Source organism: Hippopotamus amphibius, chromosome 5 (genome assembly GCF_030028045.1).
Source record: "Hippopotamus amphibius kiboko isolate mHipAmp2 chromosome 5, mHipAmp2.hap2, whole genome shotgun sequence".
Classification (NCBI taxonomy): domain Eukaryota; kingdom Metazoa; phylum Chordata; class Mammalia; order Artiodactyla; family Hippopotamidae; genus Hippopotamus; species Hippopotamus amphibius.
This window is the reverse complement of record NC_080190.1, coordinates 78,641,792-78,657,463: the sequence shown is the minus strand read 5'-3', so window position 1 is coordinate 78,657,463 and position 15,672 is coordinate 78,641,792. Positions and strand designations below refer to the sequence as shown.

The following is a 15,672-nucleotide window of genomic DNA, read 5'->3' as shown; positions in this document are numbered from 1 at the left end:
ATACATAGCCTAAATTCCTAGAAGTGACATACCTATCAGAATGGCTAAAATCCAAAACACTGACAACACCAAATGCTGATAAGGAAGTGGAGCAACAGGAACTCCCATTCATTGTTGGTGGGCATGCAAAATGGTACAGACACTTGGAAGGCAGTTTGGCAGTTTCTTACAAAACTAAACATACTCTTATGATATGATCCAACAATGGCACTCCTCTGTGTGTACCCAAGGAGTTGAAAACTATGTGCATACAAAAACCTGCCCACAGATGTTTACAGCAGCTTTAGTCATCATTGCCAAAACTGGGAAGCAACCAGGATGTCCTTCACTAGGCGAGTGGATAAATAAACCGTGGTCCATCCAGGCAATGGAATATTAATCAGTAATAAAAAGAAATGAACGATCAAGCCATGAAAAGACATGGAAGAAACTTAAATGCATGTTATAAGTGAGAGAAGCTAATCTGAAAGGCTACATACTGTATGATTCCAACAGTATTATATGGAATTCTGGAAGACGCAAAACTATGCAGATAGTAAAGAGATCAGTGGTTGTCAGGGGTTGGGGGGAGGGAGGGATGAACAGGTAAAGCACAGGGGATTTTTAGGGCACTGAAAATACTCTCTATGATACTATAATGGCGGATACATGTCCTTATACATTTGTTAAAACCCACAGAATGTATGGCACCAAGAGTGAACCCTAGTGTAAACTATGGACTTTGGATGATAATGATGTGTCATTGTAGGTTCATCCATTGTAACAAATATCCCATCTAGTGGGGACGTGGGAGGGCAGGAGGCTGTGCATGTGTGTGGGAAAAAGGGGTTTACGGGAACTCTCTGTACTTTCCACTCAATGTTGCTGTGAACCTAAAACTGCTCTAGGGAAACAAAGTCTACTTTTTAAAATCCTAGGGGTGCTATTGCAGGATCAAAGGATACATGCATTTAAATTGTGAATAGATGTAATGAGCTTTCTAGAACTACTGTGGCAGTTTACATTAGCATTGCCTATTTTTATACCTCACCCTCATCAATGCAATGTAGCTGAACTTTTTGATCTTTGCTAAATTGATAAAAGAACAGAGTACCTGCTTGTCACTTTCATTTTCATGTCTTATTATACATTAGATTTTTTTCTTTTAATACGTCTGAGCCATTTGAATTTCCTTTGGGGTGAAGTGCCTGTTCATTTTCTTTGCACATTTTTCTATTAGGTCTGCACCTAATTTTATAGTTAGAAATCCACAAAGTGGAATGGGAATGATGGTGTTGAGATTTCATATTTTGGACTGAAAAATATAGTTACCACGTACCCTGCAGTCAACCTTGCATCTTTAAGCATGAGGTGAGGGATTTCCCTAGTGGCACAGTGGTTAAGAATCTGCCTGCCATGCAGGGGACATGGGTTCAATCCCTGGTCTGGGAAAATCCCACATGCCGCAGAGCAACTAAGCCCGTGTGCCACAACTACTGAGTCTGTGCTCTAGAGCCCGAGAGCCACAACTACTGAAGTACATGAGCCTAGAGCCCATGCTCTGCAACAAAAGAAGCCACTGCAATGAGAAGCCGGCACACCCAAATGAAGAGTAGCCCCCACTCTCTGCAACTAGAGAAAGCCCAAGTGCAGCAAAAAAGACCCAACAAAGCCAAAAATTAAATAAATAAATAAATAAATTTGTATTTTAAAAAAAGGTATGAGGTGAAACTAGAACAGAATGAAAAAAGTAATAGGGTACGGGTACTTTTTCTATATATCTGGGTACAATCTCAGCCTCTTAACATAAGAAAAATACTCTACCTAAATGTTGTAAGGAGCATAGAAACAGGCACACTGTCTAGTTTCATTTATGTTGTCTATTGTGGAACAGTTCTGAGCTACATTTCATTAGATCATGCAAGGTTATTTGTGTAGCCTGAAAACCGGACAGATGCTGAACATACTTTTTGGTAAGATAAAGTTAAGCATTGTAGCAGATATGATCTGCAAACTTTTTAAAGTAGCCTGAATAACTCAGCTGCTTTTTTGGCCAAACATGAGTAAGTGAACAAATAGTGAGCATCTATTGCAGTATCATATGAGACAGTGACCTTTGTATTACTTTCCTAGAACTACCTTAATAAAACAAAAACTGGGTGGCTTAAAACAAATTTGTCTCATGGTTCTGGAGGCTAGAAGTCTGAAATCAAGGTTTTTGAAGAGCCAGGCTCCTTGTGAAACTTGTACGAGAATCCTTCTTTGCCCGTTCGCAGCTTCTGGTGATTTGCTTGCCATCTTTGGCATTCCTTGGCTTGCAGCTGTATAAATGCCATCCCTGCCTTTGTTATCACATGGCATTTTCCCTGCATGTCTCTGTCTTCACATGGCCATCTTCTTATAAGGATACCCTATTCCATCTCCCATATGACCTCACCTTACCTATATCTGCAATAACCCTATTTCCAAGCAAAGTCCCATTCTGAAGTACTGGGATTTAGGATTTCAATATACCTTTTTGGGAGGGACACAAGTTAACCCATAACAACCCTTCTCTAAAATCTTTTAGGAGGTGAGAGAGACAAATTAAAAGCCAAAGATGCTGACACCGTCTACCTACATTACATTCAGCCTGCCTGAGCCATTACATACATTACATTCAGCCTGCCTGAGCCATTACATACATTACATTCAGCCTGCCTGAGCCACATCGGCATTCGCTATAAGCACACCGTGAGGATGAGTTACCAAAAGCATAGATTTCAGAAGAACTTACAGAGCACTTCTGTCCGCCATGGATCTTAGCCCTTTCCTCGTTTGTGATTCACTGAACTACATGCTCCACCTCAGCCATTGCCCTGACAGAACAAGCTGAAAGCTGCAGAAAAAAAGAAATGAACTAAGAAGGGTCAAATGATCTCCCAGCAGATCACAGATTAGACCGCAGGCCAGGGAGACTTTTGTCTGCTTCCCATGCTATTGTGCTCTGCAGGGGGACCCCTCCTGCTATCCACCTTGTCACCCTTTGAGAGAGACAAGAACCCACAGGTGGAGCTGTTCCTCAACTGATGTCAAGTTTCGGCCAAAAGATGTCCTTTTTGAATTCGACACCTGTTGACCGCCTAACCTATTAAGAGTCTATTCACCAAGGGCCAGATTTTACTACTTGGTTCAGTCACCCCTCCACCAAGAGCCCTTTCTGTTTCACTGTGGGTTCGCGTTTCAACTTTTATTTGTTGTCTCAGAATTAATGTGCAGCCTTTCCTTGCTTTCCTGAGGAATTTTGTACTATTAATCCACTCACATCTAAGTGGTTTGTCTTCTTCTTTCCCAAACACACCTTAGAGCATTTCTTGCCTTTTTCAGTGGCCAAGGAATTTAATCCTAATTTCTAAAAAGGCAGTGAGAAGTTATCCTTATTTTAAAGTGGGGGAATATATATATATATATATACATAAAATTGCCAATATATAGTGAATATATATATATTTAGAGCAGGCCACGCTTTTTTTTTTTTTTTTTTTTTTTGGTGTGACGACTATATAAGTCCGGATGATCCTTCAGCCAATATTTATTCTCTGCTCCATTCCCCCACTATATATTTTTTTAAAGAGCCATGTATGTTTTCTTCAGATTCTATGCTAGTAAATAAAAAAAATTCTTGCCTCGCATATCATATGATAGCTGGCTGGGTTTTTTGTATTTTTTTTTTTCCTCTCCACATGACAATTTCGTCAGGGATAATTTTCAGATTATCATCTGACTGATTGTTAGAAATGCAAGCAACACAGAGGGTTTTGTTTTTTTCATCAGCTATATTTTCTTTTGACTCCAGACCCCAGAGAGTGCTGGCTGAAAAAGCCTGGCAGACTTCATTCTGGGGAAGGCGGAAAGCAAAGGACAGTCCTGCCTTCCCCAGCCCGCAGCAGCAACAGTTTTCTGGAAAGTAGGAATGAGAAAAGAAGAGGAAGATTAGATTTGAGTTAAAATTGTCACTTTCTCTCCAACTGGGAGAAGGTCATTCTTTGACATGATGTCGGGTATGGGGCACTGAATCTCCCTTGTTTTCAGAAGTCACCTAACAAAATCTTTCTCTGTAGGACATGTCTACTCATAAGTCAGCAGCGTCAGTTTCAATCATACCTTGCGTTCTAGAATGTAGATACCAGGGAGAGTCTCACCTAAGTTAACCTGGGGAGACTCTATGCCCCTCTGGGTCTCAGAGGTTGGAATATAGAGGATAGCATGCTCCCTGCTGTCTTCACATGGGCATTTAGGGTGCGATTTAATCCCGCACTATTTTTCCATTATGGGTACTTCCTCTCAAAAGTCCTACACTCCTTACCTACCAGGGCCCCAAGCAGGGGGAGGTAAGCGAGGCGCTCTCTTGGGGGCAAAATTTAGGGGACCCTAAATAGCTCCAGTAATCAAGATAAATGGTATTTTAATGTAAACTTTTTTTTTTTTAAGGCAAAGCCGTTAACTGCTTGATTTTGTAAATAAAGCTTGCAGGACTGGGATTAACGTGAGAAGAGAGAGGTGAGCTCGTACAAGCGCAGGGGCAGATCCTGCATTTGAAATTCTGATACATTGTTCATTATGGGGCTTTTTGCATAAATTCTGATTTTCTAAAAAATTTGAACTACAATATTTATCTTGACTATTGACTTCTTTTTTCGAATCCATAAATACTGCAACTGAGACAACTGCCTCTCGCTGGCCTCACCCGAGTCCCGGCCTTTAAAATACTGACGAGTAAACAAAAAGCTATCCACCTTCCTGAACCACGACTCTCGGATAAAGACCAGGCCCCGGGGTACAGACGCCCGGCCGCGAAGCCTCTGCGTCCCGCTATGTTTAGACCCTCCCTTCCAGCTTTCCGCGCTCGGGTATTAAAACACGGGCCTCACTCGGAGCGACGGGCGTGCGCGGGCCACGTCCGCTCCCGCACGTGTCTGTCCACGTTATCAGATGACCCGGTCCCTCTCAGAGCTCCCTGAGTTTCATTCTCCGCCAAGCCAGCCCCGCACAGCCACCCCCAGGCCCACGAAGCCCCGCAACCTGCAATCCGCCGGTCTCCTCCAGGCGCCCCCGCAAGTGTGAGCGCGCCTGCGCGTTCCGCCGTGCGCCGGCGTGAGAAAGGGCGCGCGCCGCTCCCGGGTTCTTGCCAAGCGGCCGAGGAGCGTGAAAATGCTCCCCGCGCGGCAGTGCGCCGGCGCAGCGGCAGGCGGCGTTTTCTTCGGCCTCATTCACCGCGGCTCCGGAGGCGCGCCGGACGCTCGGCCGTCCGGTGGGGGGCGCTGCGGGCGGGGGCGCCCGGGGGTGGTCCGGGCCGGGCTCACCGCCCCGGGGCGGGGCCGCGCGGGCGGGGATGGGGCGGGCGCGGGGGCGGCGGTCCGGGCCGGCGAGCGGCGGCGGCGAGCGCAGGCGGGGCGGCGGACTGAGGCGCACGGGTCGGACGCGGCGCCATGCGCGGCCCCCCGGCCTGGCCGCTGCAGCTGCTCGTGAGGCGGGGCCTGGCCGCCCGCGCCCTCTGGACCCGGCCGCCGCCAACGCGCCTGGGGCCGGCATGGCCTGGGGGCGCGGGGCCGGCGCTCCTTGCCGGTGGCGGGGCCGTGCGAGGCCCGCGGCGCTGGGCGAGCGGCTGCCCCGGCGGGGGCCCCGCGGCCGGCGCAGGCCTGGCGCGGCTCCTGGCGTTGTGGGCGCGCCCCCCCGGGCCCTCCTGGTGCTGGGCGCTCGCCAGGCCCGGCGCCCCCCGGTTCCTGCGCGCTGCGCTCCCGGGCGGCCCAGCGGTGGCCGCGCGGGCCGGGGGCGAGGCTTGGCGGCGCGAGCCGGCCTTGCCTGCGGTCGGGGCGACCCCTGGACACGACCTGCTGCAGCGGCCCGCGGCTGCCGGGCGTTCAGAGGCCCAGAAGCTCCTGAGGCTGGCGCAGCCCGAGCGCCGGCGGCTGGCAGGTAGGAACCCCCCTCCCCTCCCCTCCCCTCGGTCACCGGCGACCTCACACGCGCGAGGTCAGGGGCCTCCGGGAGGGGGAGGGGCACTGCGGGGGCAGCAGGGGGACCCTGGGCCACTGGGAACCGTGAGGAGGACCGGGTGCCTCTACCTGGGCGTCCCCACCGGGAGTGTGGACCGAGCGCGCCTGCTGTAGCGGTGTGGAGCCGGCAGGCGGGTCGGGAATCTGCTCCCAGAAGGAATGTTTGTTTCCTTATCGTGATTATACAAGTGGGGCGGCATCGCAGTATTACAATCTTCGGGTCTGTTCCGTTTTTACTTTGCCAGCGTTCTCAGAATGACCTGGGTTTCTTTCCCCCTATCTTTGTAAAATTAACGCTAGCCCCAAATAAACCTGTTTTGTAATATGTGCTTGTTTCAGGCAAGTTTATTAAGCAGCCAACAGTATTTTTACTCTGTGAAGCAAAACAATGTAGACTTTTCAGGTTTGTCCCCTGCTTTTGCCTCATGGGTGGTAGGCTGGAAGTTACTAAGTTGTTTTCAGAAGAGTCAACACTGGCCATGATCAGTGATCTGTAAACTCCAGAGGTGTTGAGAAACTGTAAATCATAACCCAACTAAATCATAATTGAGTAATATTTATTTATTTATTTATTTATTTATGGCTACGTTTGGTCTTCGTTGCTGGGTGCGGGACTTTCTCTAGTTGCGGGGAGCAGGGGCTACTCTTAGTTGCAGTGTGCTGGCTTCTTACTGCGTTGGCTTCTCTTGTGGAGCATGGGCTCTAGGCCCTCTCGCTTCAGTAGTTTCGGCACATGTGTTCAGTAGTCGTGGTGCACGTGCTTAGTTGCTCTAGGCATGTGGGATTCTTCCCGGACCAGGGCTCGAACCTTTGTCCCCTGCATTGGCAGGCGGATTCTTAACCACTGCACCACCAGGGAAGCCCATAATTAATTTTTTTTAAGTCAAAATGAATATTTTTAGAAACAAAATCCAGATAAACGGATTTTTGTATAGCTTATTTTAGCCGTAAATGGAGAAATGTTTAAATGCAAGGGCCTTGTAAAATCTAAAAGGTTTTGGGATTTCTCCAAAATCTTCATTTCTTTACTAAATATTGAGTCTCATTGTGTGCTAGGCCCTTGGTTTCCATTGATGAGCAGAAGAAGCATGGTTCCCACTCCTGCTGGGGCTTGCAGCGTAGTGGGGAAGACACATTAATGAAAAGATCATGTGACTAGATAAAACCGCAGGTGTTATGAGGGCTGGAAAGAGGGCTAGTGAGGTTCTTAGGCTTGAAATAGGTGAGAATTCCACCTTTTTTGTTACACATCCATTACTTTAGGAAGGATAGTTCTAGAGAGTGATTTGTGGTCTAGGGCAGGTTGGTGCTGTAGAGGAGTGCAGTAGAGTGGGAACATTTGTACCTCTCATTGACTGTTACAGTTGAAGGGGGTTCTTGGTATCACTGAGGTATAAAGAGAATTATCTCATTGCTCAGTTGGTTGAGTGTGTATTTTGATGGAAGTAAAGTTTTTTTTCCTTTTTCCTCTTTTAAAAGAAAAATCTGAGGCTAGGAGCTCTCACTGGACTGTGAGCTGCTTGGGAAAGGGACCTCATCTTTCTGTGCATAGTCCTTAGTGTGTGTGTGGCACAGAGCAAGGCTCGAGTGCCTTCGAAGCAGGAATAAGTGATAGTCTGACCAGGCCCAGATGGAGGCCTGAATTTAGAAACACTGAGCACTGAGGGGTATGTCCATCATTCCCATATGTAACGAAAAGTAAGTGTAGGGAAATGTAGTTTTGTTTTGTTTCTGAAATTTTAGACCTCAAGAAGGTTTTTAGGTGGTTTTCAGGCTCTGTGGCGCCCACATATGCTGGCCACAGAGGGTGGCCCAGTCCTGCCTCTCCTGTGATCACCATCCCTGTACCGTCCTACCTGGTCCCACATGTCCTGCCTGCTAGTGTACTGAGAAGACAGCCTTAAACAAGACAAGAGCTGTACCTCCTTTTATTTGTTTTTGTTTTTCCTGAACCAGCTCTCCGGCTCCCACGCTCCCGCTCCCGGACCCTACGCTCCCGCTCCCGGACCCTCCGCTCAGCCGCGGATCGACGTCTCGGTCCGGGAACGCCGAGCTGTGGTGCGGACCCTCCTGTAACCTCCTTTTATTTTAAGAAGGGGAGCTATTTAGATCTGGCTGCATTGAGTAATTGTGATATATAATTTGAGGAAATAAGTCCGGGTTTGGTACACTAATTTTATCCCACCTTTTAAAAAGATAATAATTACATATTGTATTTAATATGATGCAAGCTCCTTATTAGGACGTACGGTTTCCTCAAAAGTTATATATATCTCAGCCACTCCGGATGTCGGCATTTGTAAGATTAAGAGAACGTTGTGGGGGGTCATCATTAATTTGTAACTTACCGTTGTAAGAGCAGCCTCAGATGTTGGCACATCTCTTTGCAATGCTAGAAGTAGAGAGCAAGGGTGTGTGTGTGTGTGTGTGTACACTTTTAAATCAAGGCGTGAAAAAAAGCTGAGTTGAAGAGAAGGAATTCCAGTGTTAATTTGTTAATTTTTAGAAAAAGAAATACAAAAATCCTTTTTCAAACATTCAGCTATACATTTGAATAACGTTTTCATCTGTGTTCAGCAGTTTACTGAGCAAGCCACCTGAACTGGGTGACCAGAAAACTTTGATCTAAAGTGATTTGTATAAGAAACTTTAAAAACAGGGTCTGCCGTTTGAAATGCTTGTAGGTATCTGCTGAGAACAGTCATTTCCATTTCTCTTCTAAAGGAACTGTGGTCCTGGATGCTCACCTCGGCCCCTCCTCCCTGTGTCTCACTTTGTGTAGGAGTTTGCAGATATCTTCCAACAGCTGTGGCCTACAAGGTTGCTGTGCAGTCTTTTTTCACTGATAATTTTTCATCTTATCACCTTGGTCACAGGAGTCTTAAAAGATGGAAGAGCTCACTGAGGAGCCCCCATGGGCTGATGGGATAAGAGGTAACTGGTCAGAGCTGTCCTGCCAGGCCTGGCAGATAGAAGAGGCTGCTGGGGCTCCCAATGAGTTAGAGGCAGGGAGCGCTGTATGTGGAGTTGCGAGTTAGGAGTAAGCCATGGGTCTTAGGGGGCCGTGAGACGACAGTGACGGAGGGTCTTTGTGCGGGGGCCTCGGTGCAAAGGAGCTTGTCTTGCTCACACTTCCCAGGCGGGTCCCTGGTCAGATGTGGAAAGTGCACGTCCAGCTCTCCACCCCTGAGGTGTTCACTTAAAGACTGATAAGGGCTTGTGTGATTTGAGATGAGGACAGTTCTCAGAACCCAGCAACCGCCAGGAGCTTTTGCTGCATCTGTAGTTACATTTTATAGTGATAGACCATGACATGACCAAAATGAACAGAGTGGCGAAACCATTGGGCGCAGTAAGCTTAGCGAGGGCGAGGCGTGCTTAGAATGGCTGTTTCCTGCAGCCCAAGTCGGGACAGAGCTTCTGACAAGGACAGTACTGGTGGGACAGTGAGGCCGAGCCTCAGAAACGGAGACTGCGCCAGAAAGCCCGGGATGTGTGTTTGCTACAGAAATACCACATTTCAGAGAAAACATGAACATCCTGTAGCCGTGCTGTGAAATGTGCTAGTCGGAGTTGATTCAAGAGTAAAATACACATCAGATTTTGAAAGGGCTTAGTATGAAAAAAAGAATGTGGATTTTCTTTACTTTTTAATGCTCACTGCATGTTGATTAATATTTTGCATATATTGGGTCAAAGTATGTTATTAAAAATTAATTTTACCTGCTTTTTAATGTGGCACCTAGAAGATTTTATTATTATTTTATTTTTTTTTTTTTGGGGGTACACCAGGTTCAATCAACTGTTCACCTAGAAGATTTTAAGTTCCACAGGCGGTTCCTGTCGCGTGTCTGCTTGACAAGAGCGCCAGGTCACAGGCATCCCCGACACTCTGGCCTTGCCCAAACCTTTGTTCTCCAGGTCACTCCGTGAGCCTGCGAGGCTTCCTCACCCTGCTTCCTGCTGTCAGCCCCCTTCACCTCCTGTCCTGTCCAGCTTAGCTAGGTGCCAGGCTCCTTCACCTCAGCCTCTAACCTGCACAGCGCCTCTATTCCTTTGTTCTCTGTAGACACAGAAAACTCCTTTCCTCCTCTGTCCCTACCCTCAGAGAGTGGAGCTGCTGGCAGGGACACAGGTTATCCTGACACCTTGTAGTGACGGCTGTAATATAAATAATAGAGCATACTCACTGTTCACTAGATGCTAGGCACTGGGCCAGAGACTTTATGTGTGTGTATAATTTCTCCTCACAACATTTCAGTAAGGGAGGGTTTCTTTTTATTGCTATTTGACAGATGAAGAAACTGAGGCACAGAGAGTTTGAGTGACTCACTCAAGGTCAAACGGCTAGATGGCAGAGCCAGGGTACTGACCCTGTCAGTCCCAACTTCAGAACTGACCTTCCTAACGTGCTCCCCACGTCTGAAACTTCAGGTCCTGTAGAGTCTAGTTCTTAAAAATATCTGCAGTCCTTGTCACCCTCCGTATCCCCTCTGCCCCTCCCCACTTCACCCCATTTCCCCTCTCAGGGGAGCCTCAGATCCTTTCCTTTCACTGTGCAGCCAGAGTGGGTCATTTAAGACACAAATCTGACTGTCTCATTCCGCAGCCTGAGACCCTTGTAGGCCTGCCTTGCTGCCGAGTCCCTGTTCTGCTTTAGAACCTGGAGCCTAGAGTGCCTCCACTTGATTTCTCAGTACTTCTCTGCACCACAGCCCTGGTCCAGATTTATCCTGCAGCCTTTCTGCTTCCCGGCTGCCCTCACCCCCAGGTGAGGCCCCTGCTGTGTTCTCAGCTTGGAGTGTGGGAAGATGAAGAAGACAGGTTTTGGTTCAGAATGTGGTTCTGCAATGTGTTCTGGGTGACCTTGGGCAAGCTCCTTCACCTCTCCATGCTTGAGTCTCCTCTCGGGAAAAAAATGAGGGTGATAAAAGCCATGCTGGAGGAGAGACTGAATATTAAATGCTGCAGATAGTAGTGGGTGGTTAGTGCCTTAGTCCTTAAGTGACATGGGGGTAGCTGCACCTGCCTAGTCCAGTGGGCAGATGAGTCATCAAAAGATCTGTCCCTCATCCAGCGATAATAAACGTGCTTTAGAGCTTCCTCTGCTCTCCAGACCTGTCAGTCCATGAGCTGTCTACTGGCCACAGCCCTTCTCCCAGCAGCCTCTGGTTCAGGTTTTCCTTCCCCCCCTTTTTTTTTGAGGAGATTCCTCTCTTTCTTTGAATGCCATGATTCAGTAGAATGAGAGTAACGGAGAGATACTTGAACTTAAAATACCTGTCAAGAGCCAGATGACAGTTGCTCGGGTCCTGTCAAGCAAGGATAGTAGCAAACAAGGTGCTTAACCATGGAGAAAAGGCGGAGAAGGAGTTCCAGAAGGACTGTGGTATACGTGGCTCGTCAGTTTGGGGAGGAATCAGAGAGGATAGTTGTGGTGCAAATCTACATGATTCATGAATGTCAGAAACAGTGCTATGTTGTAAAACCCTAATTAACAGGAATCCAGCTAACCCGAAGCTGAAAAAACATTTTTTAACTTTTGTGTATATTCCACCTTGTAGAAGAAAGAGGCAAATGGCAATAAAACAAGTTGTTAATTGTTCTTTGGTTTTGTTTTTTTAATTAAAAGAAAAGAGAGGGAGATCCTGGAACGAATTTTGTTTCAGCCACATTCCTTTGTCTTTGTAATCGTTATCATTGCTGTGTAAGAACTAGCGTGTGTGTGCGAGAGATACAGGTTCTTATTTTGGAATTGTAACTTTGAATTTGAAAACTAGTGGTGGGAGGGAGGGATGGACCTTGATAGCACTTCGCATATATCACACTTATGGAAGTATTTGCCAAAGGGAAGAGACAGACTGGAGACACTAGCTGCTGATGACAGATGAAACAGGCCTTTTGGGTTAATCCCTGGCTCGCCAGGATACTGGTTTCTGGAGCGGCCCATTCACTGTGGCCGTACCCTCCAGAACTGGAGCTCCACGCGCTCCCATGGCCTTTGGGCTTTCAGTCCCTCTGAGTACTGTCGTCAGGAACACTGTGTTTTGAAACAAGACCCCAGGTCTTAGAGCAAAATGAAACAGCCTTTAGCCAGGTTCACATTATGCAATTCAGTTGTGATGAAGGGGTTTTAAGCCAGGCACATGGGCTTTCTGGCTCCTGTAAAAGAGTCACTGCCACACGGACTTCCTGAGCCACCAGATCTTATGTTTCTCTTTAGGCTGTTGTTGAACTTTGATACACTTTTATGCCTCCTTTGCCAGAGTTCAGTTTATTTGTTCATTTATCCAACAAATATTGATTGAGCTTTTACTATATGCCTGTCCCTGTAGGCAGTAGGGATATAACAGTGAACAAAACAGAAATCTTTTATCGTACTGGAGGGAGACAGTGGACAAGTGAAGCGTTGGGAAGTGCAGGAAGGAGAATGAAGCGTGAGGCAGCCGCACTGGGGTCTGTATTCTAGATCGGGTTGCAGAGCAGTCCTTCTTGAGGGGAGGCCATTAGAACACCCTTAGGAGGGGCGATAGTGTGTGCAACGTAACCAACTTAACAGGCTCACATTCCTCCTAGAGCTCTGTTTGCCAACTGAATAACTGGTTCACACTGAGTCTGCTCTTTACCCTTAGTATTAAGGTTTCGTAGAAGTAAAGGCTTTCACTGAAGTGTTAGCCTTAGGCACAGATAGAGAAGCTGTCTGCGGGGTGTTGGGAGTGCCCATCCTCCCAGGGCTCAACCCACATTATGTCCACTTGGGTCTCTCGTCATTGACTCTCCAGTGATGACACTAGCTGGGCCCTGAGCAGGACCAAACTCAGAAGGTGCACAGTGGCAGGCACGCTGCCCCAGTCACTCGGTGCCACTCTTGAGAAGGAATCTGTGTTACTTGTTTCTTGTTACTCTCCCTGAAATAGTCTCTGCATACATGAACTTGAAAACCAACAAGTAAAAAAGCCCCACAGATGTTAACATTTGTGTCCTGGGCTTTTGTCGCTAGCAGTGGAACTTGATGGATTGCTTCATGTTGCTTCCTGTAGATTCACCTCATTCTTTTTAACGACTGCATAATATTTATAAAATAAATGCTCCATAATTGATTTAACTTTTCACCCTTAATGTATGTTTAGGTTATTTTGAATCTTTTGTTGGTATAAGTAATGTCATAATGAGCACCCTTGAGTGTACGTTTTTTGCATACACGTGTGGGAGTGTATCTGTAAGTTAGACTCTTAAAGATAGAATTGGTGGATAAAAGGGAATGTGCGTTTACCTCTTGACCAATAGGATCACATTGCTCTCCATTGCAACTATACCAGTTTGCACACCCACTAACAGTGTAAATGCTTCTTTTCGCACAACTTCACCAACGTGGTGTTATCAAACTCTTTCATCTTTGCCAATCCAATAGATGAAAACTGATACCTCTTTGTAGCATAAGTTTGCATTCCTCTTATTATGAATGTAGTTATCTGTGATACATGTTGTTCCTAATTAGGTTTTCTCAATATTTTCTTTTCTGAAAAGATTCTGTGCCGTCTGTCTTTTTTTGAAGGAGTATGAACAGTTGTGTTCTTACAGATTTTTATATCATGCTGATATTCTAGTACTTTGTTTCCCAAAGCAATAATATTAAGAAGGAATGTTTCACAGGTGTAATGGCTGCCCATAACTGCTTTCCAAAGGTTCAAGTGTTTTGAAATATTAGACATAATCAAGAGCTTTACCTGCATAGTTTGATCTTCAAGCTAAGATACAGTTAGTTGCCAAGGAATAAAAATGTATAGCAGGAATGTAGGAAAAATATCATCTGAGTTGAACCCCCAGATCAGGAGGCAAGAGGGAAGCCAGAACAGTTTTTATGGTTAGCTGTCTGTTATTCCTGGGGAAGGAGGGAGGAATGGACCAGGGTAAAGCAGAAGCCGTATTGTCCAGATACTTGGGGACCATCATTGCCCCTGCAGTCATCCTGCCGGATCTGCCTCCAGAACCCATTTGGTTCTTCCCTTTAGTCGGGGTCGAGGAGCTAAAGGGAGGAGACTCCCAGCATCTGAGAACGTCACATGCTCTGAGAAGTTTATTTGGGAAAGAAGCATGATGAACTTAGCCACCCTGCCTCTTGGCCGAAGCACCAATGAACCAGAGTTGCTTGTGTTTTTCAGCTGCGGTTGGGTTTCTGACAGTGTCCAGTGTCATCACCATGTCCGCCCCCTTCTTCCTGGGGAAGATAATCGACGTCATTTACACAAACCCCTCTGCAGACTACAGCTCCAGCCTGACGCGCCTCTGCCTGGCGCTTGGCGGCGTGTTCCTGTGCGGCGCCGCGGCCAACGCCGCCCGCGTCTACCTCATGCAGACATCAGGTGCCACAACCCTCCTCCTGGGCAACGTGGGGGAGGAGGAGCTCGTGGGTTCCCTGTGCTCTGGTCCCCAGTGTTGCCTCTCCTCCTCCATCCCCTGGGGGAGAGGGCCAGCACGGGGCTGGGGATTGTTGTAGATCAGGTGCCCTGTGCTCAGCCCTCCTCTCATGAATTGAAGCGCAGTCACCTGTGTGTCTTCCGGGAGATTTGAGTGCTGGGCCTCCTCGAGGTGACTGCAGAAGCTGCTGACCTGCCCCGCGCTGTGCCGCCCCTGCAGTCGGAGCCGGGTGATAGTGGTCAGTGTTGCTGTGAGGTCTGCTTGTTAATAGCTGGTGACACCACAGTGATGGTAGAGCCTGGGACACCCGACTCTGAGTCGGTTGCTGGCCATTTAGCTGATAAAATACTCTGTAGATAATTAACCCATTCCTGCCATTTGAAAGTTGAAGCCCTGAAAGGATCGAGAAGGAGAAGCAAAATTAGCTTTGAGAAGTTAACATAGTAAAACTTCTCTGTAAATTATACTTTAAAAAAATCTCTTGGTCACATTCTGTTTATCACTGTGGTCGGCATCCTTGGGCTGTGGTCACTGAGAGGAGATCAGTGCTGGTCACTGGTGGGTGCCCGTCAGTGCACCCAGGCTCCCACTGGCCCTGAGCGGGTCCAGACAGGCCTCCCAGGCTGCGGCTCAGGAGAGGTGCCGACCTCCACTAAGGTGGCTTAGCAGCGGAGCCCAAGCTGATGCCATTCCTGTTTGCCTTGCAGGTCAGCGCATCGTGAATAGGTTGAGAGCTTCGCTCTTTTCCTCGGTTCTGAGGCAGGAGGTCGCTTTCTTTGACAAGACGCGCACAGGAGAGCTAATCAACCGCCTGTCCTCGGACGCGGCCCTGCTGGGGCGCTCCGTGACGGAGAACCTCTCGGACGGGCTCAGGGCCGGAGCCCAGGCCTCCATTGGTGTGGGCATGATGGTATGTCAGCCTGGCTGCCGGGGGTGCCTTCTGGCCAGGGCTCACCCTGCGCCGCCCTCTCAGGCGTGAGATGTGCTCTCCGTGAGCTGTGCTCATTGCTGTTGCAGAGGCCGCGGGGACCTGGAGCGGCTGCTTCCTTGGTGGTCTGCACCTTCACTTCTCCCTAGTGAATTCTTGTCTGGAGAATGGACCATTGCATTTAGAAAAAACTGCCTTGTTGCCTGGATTTTCTAAGAACGTGTGAAGGCAGTTAAGAGCCACCGGTGCGAGGGGCCTTCAGGTGCCGAGCGTGGGTCACAGGAAGGGCATCAGTTCCATCCCCAAAGGCAA

The 15,672-nt window shown here is 47.9% G+C and overlaps 1 protein-coding gene and 1 long non-coding RNA gene across 7 annotated transcripts in view; one reads left to right on the top strand and one right to left on the bottom strand.

Moving 5' to 3' along the window:
- LOC130853529 (uncharacterized) overlaps window positions 1-5,146 on the bottom strand; it is a 29,355-nt gene extending 24,209 nt beyond the window's left edge. For 2 of the 3 annotated variants that reach the window (XR_009053794.1, XR_009053796.1), the window contains exon 1: window positions 2,756-3,389. This is a non-coding gene — a long non-coding RNA (uncharacterized LOC130853529). Of the gene's footprint in view, window positions 1-2,755; window positions 3,390-5,040 lie in introns of those variants that run through there. The other variant, XR_009053795.1, reaches the window with a different exon arrangement.
- Window positions 5,147-5,393: 247 nt separating this feature from the next.
- The window catches only part of ABCB10 (ATP binding cassette subfamily B member 10), a 33,109-nt gene continuing 22,830 nt past the window's right edge, over window positions 5,394-15,672 (top strand). For all 4 annotated transcript variants that reach the window (XM_057735561.1, XM_057735563.1, XM_057735560.1 and 1 more), the window contains exons 1-3: window positions 5,394-5,934; window positions 14,177-14,377; window positions 15,140-15,342. In XM_057735561.1, coding sequence (XP_057591544.1) covers window positions 5,448-5,934; window positions 14,177-14,377; window positions 15,140-15,342 — 891 coding nt within the window. In that variant the 5' untranslated portion in view covers window positions 5,394-5,447. The remainder of the gene's footprint in view (window positions 5,935-14,176; window positions 14,378-15,139; window positions 15,343-15,672) is intronic.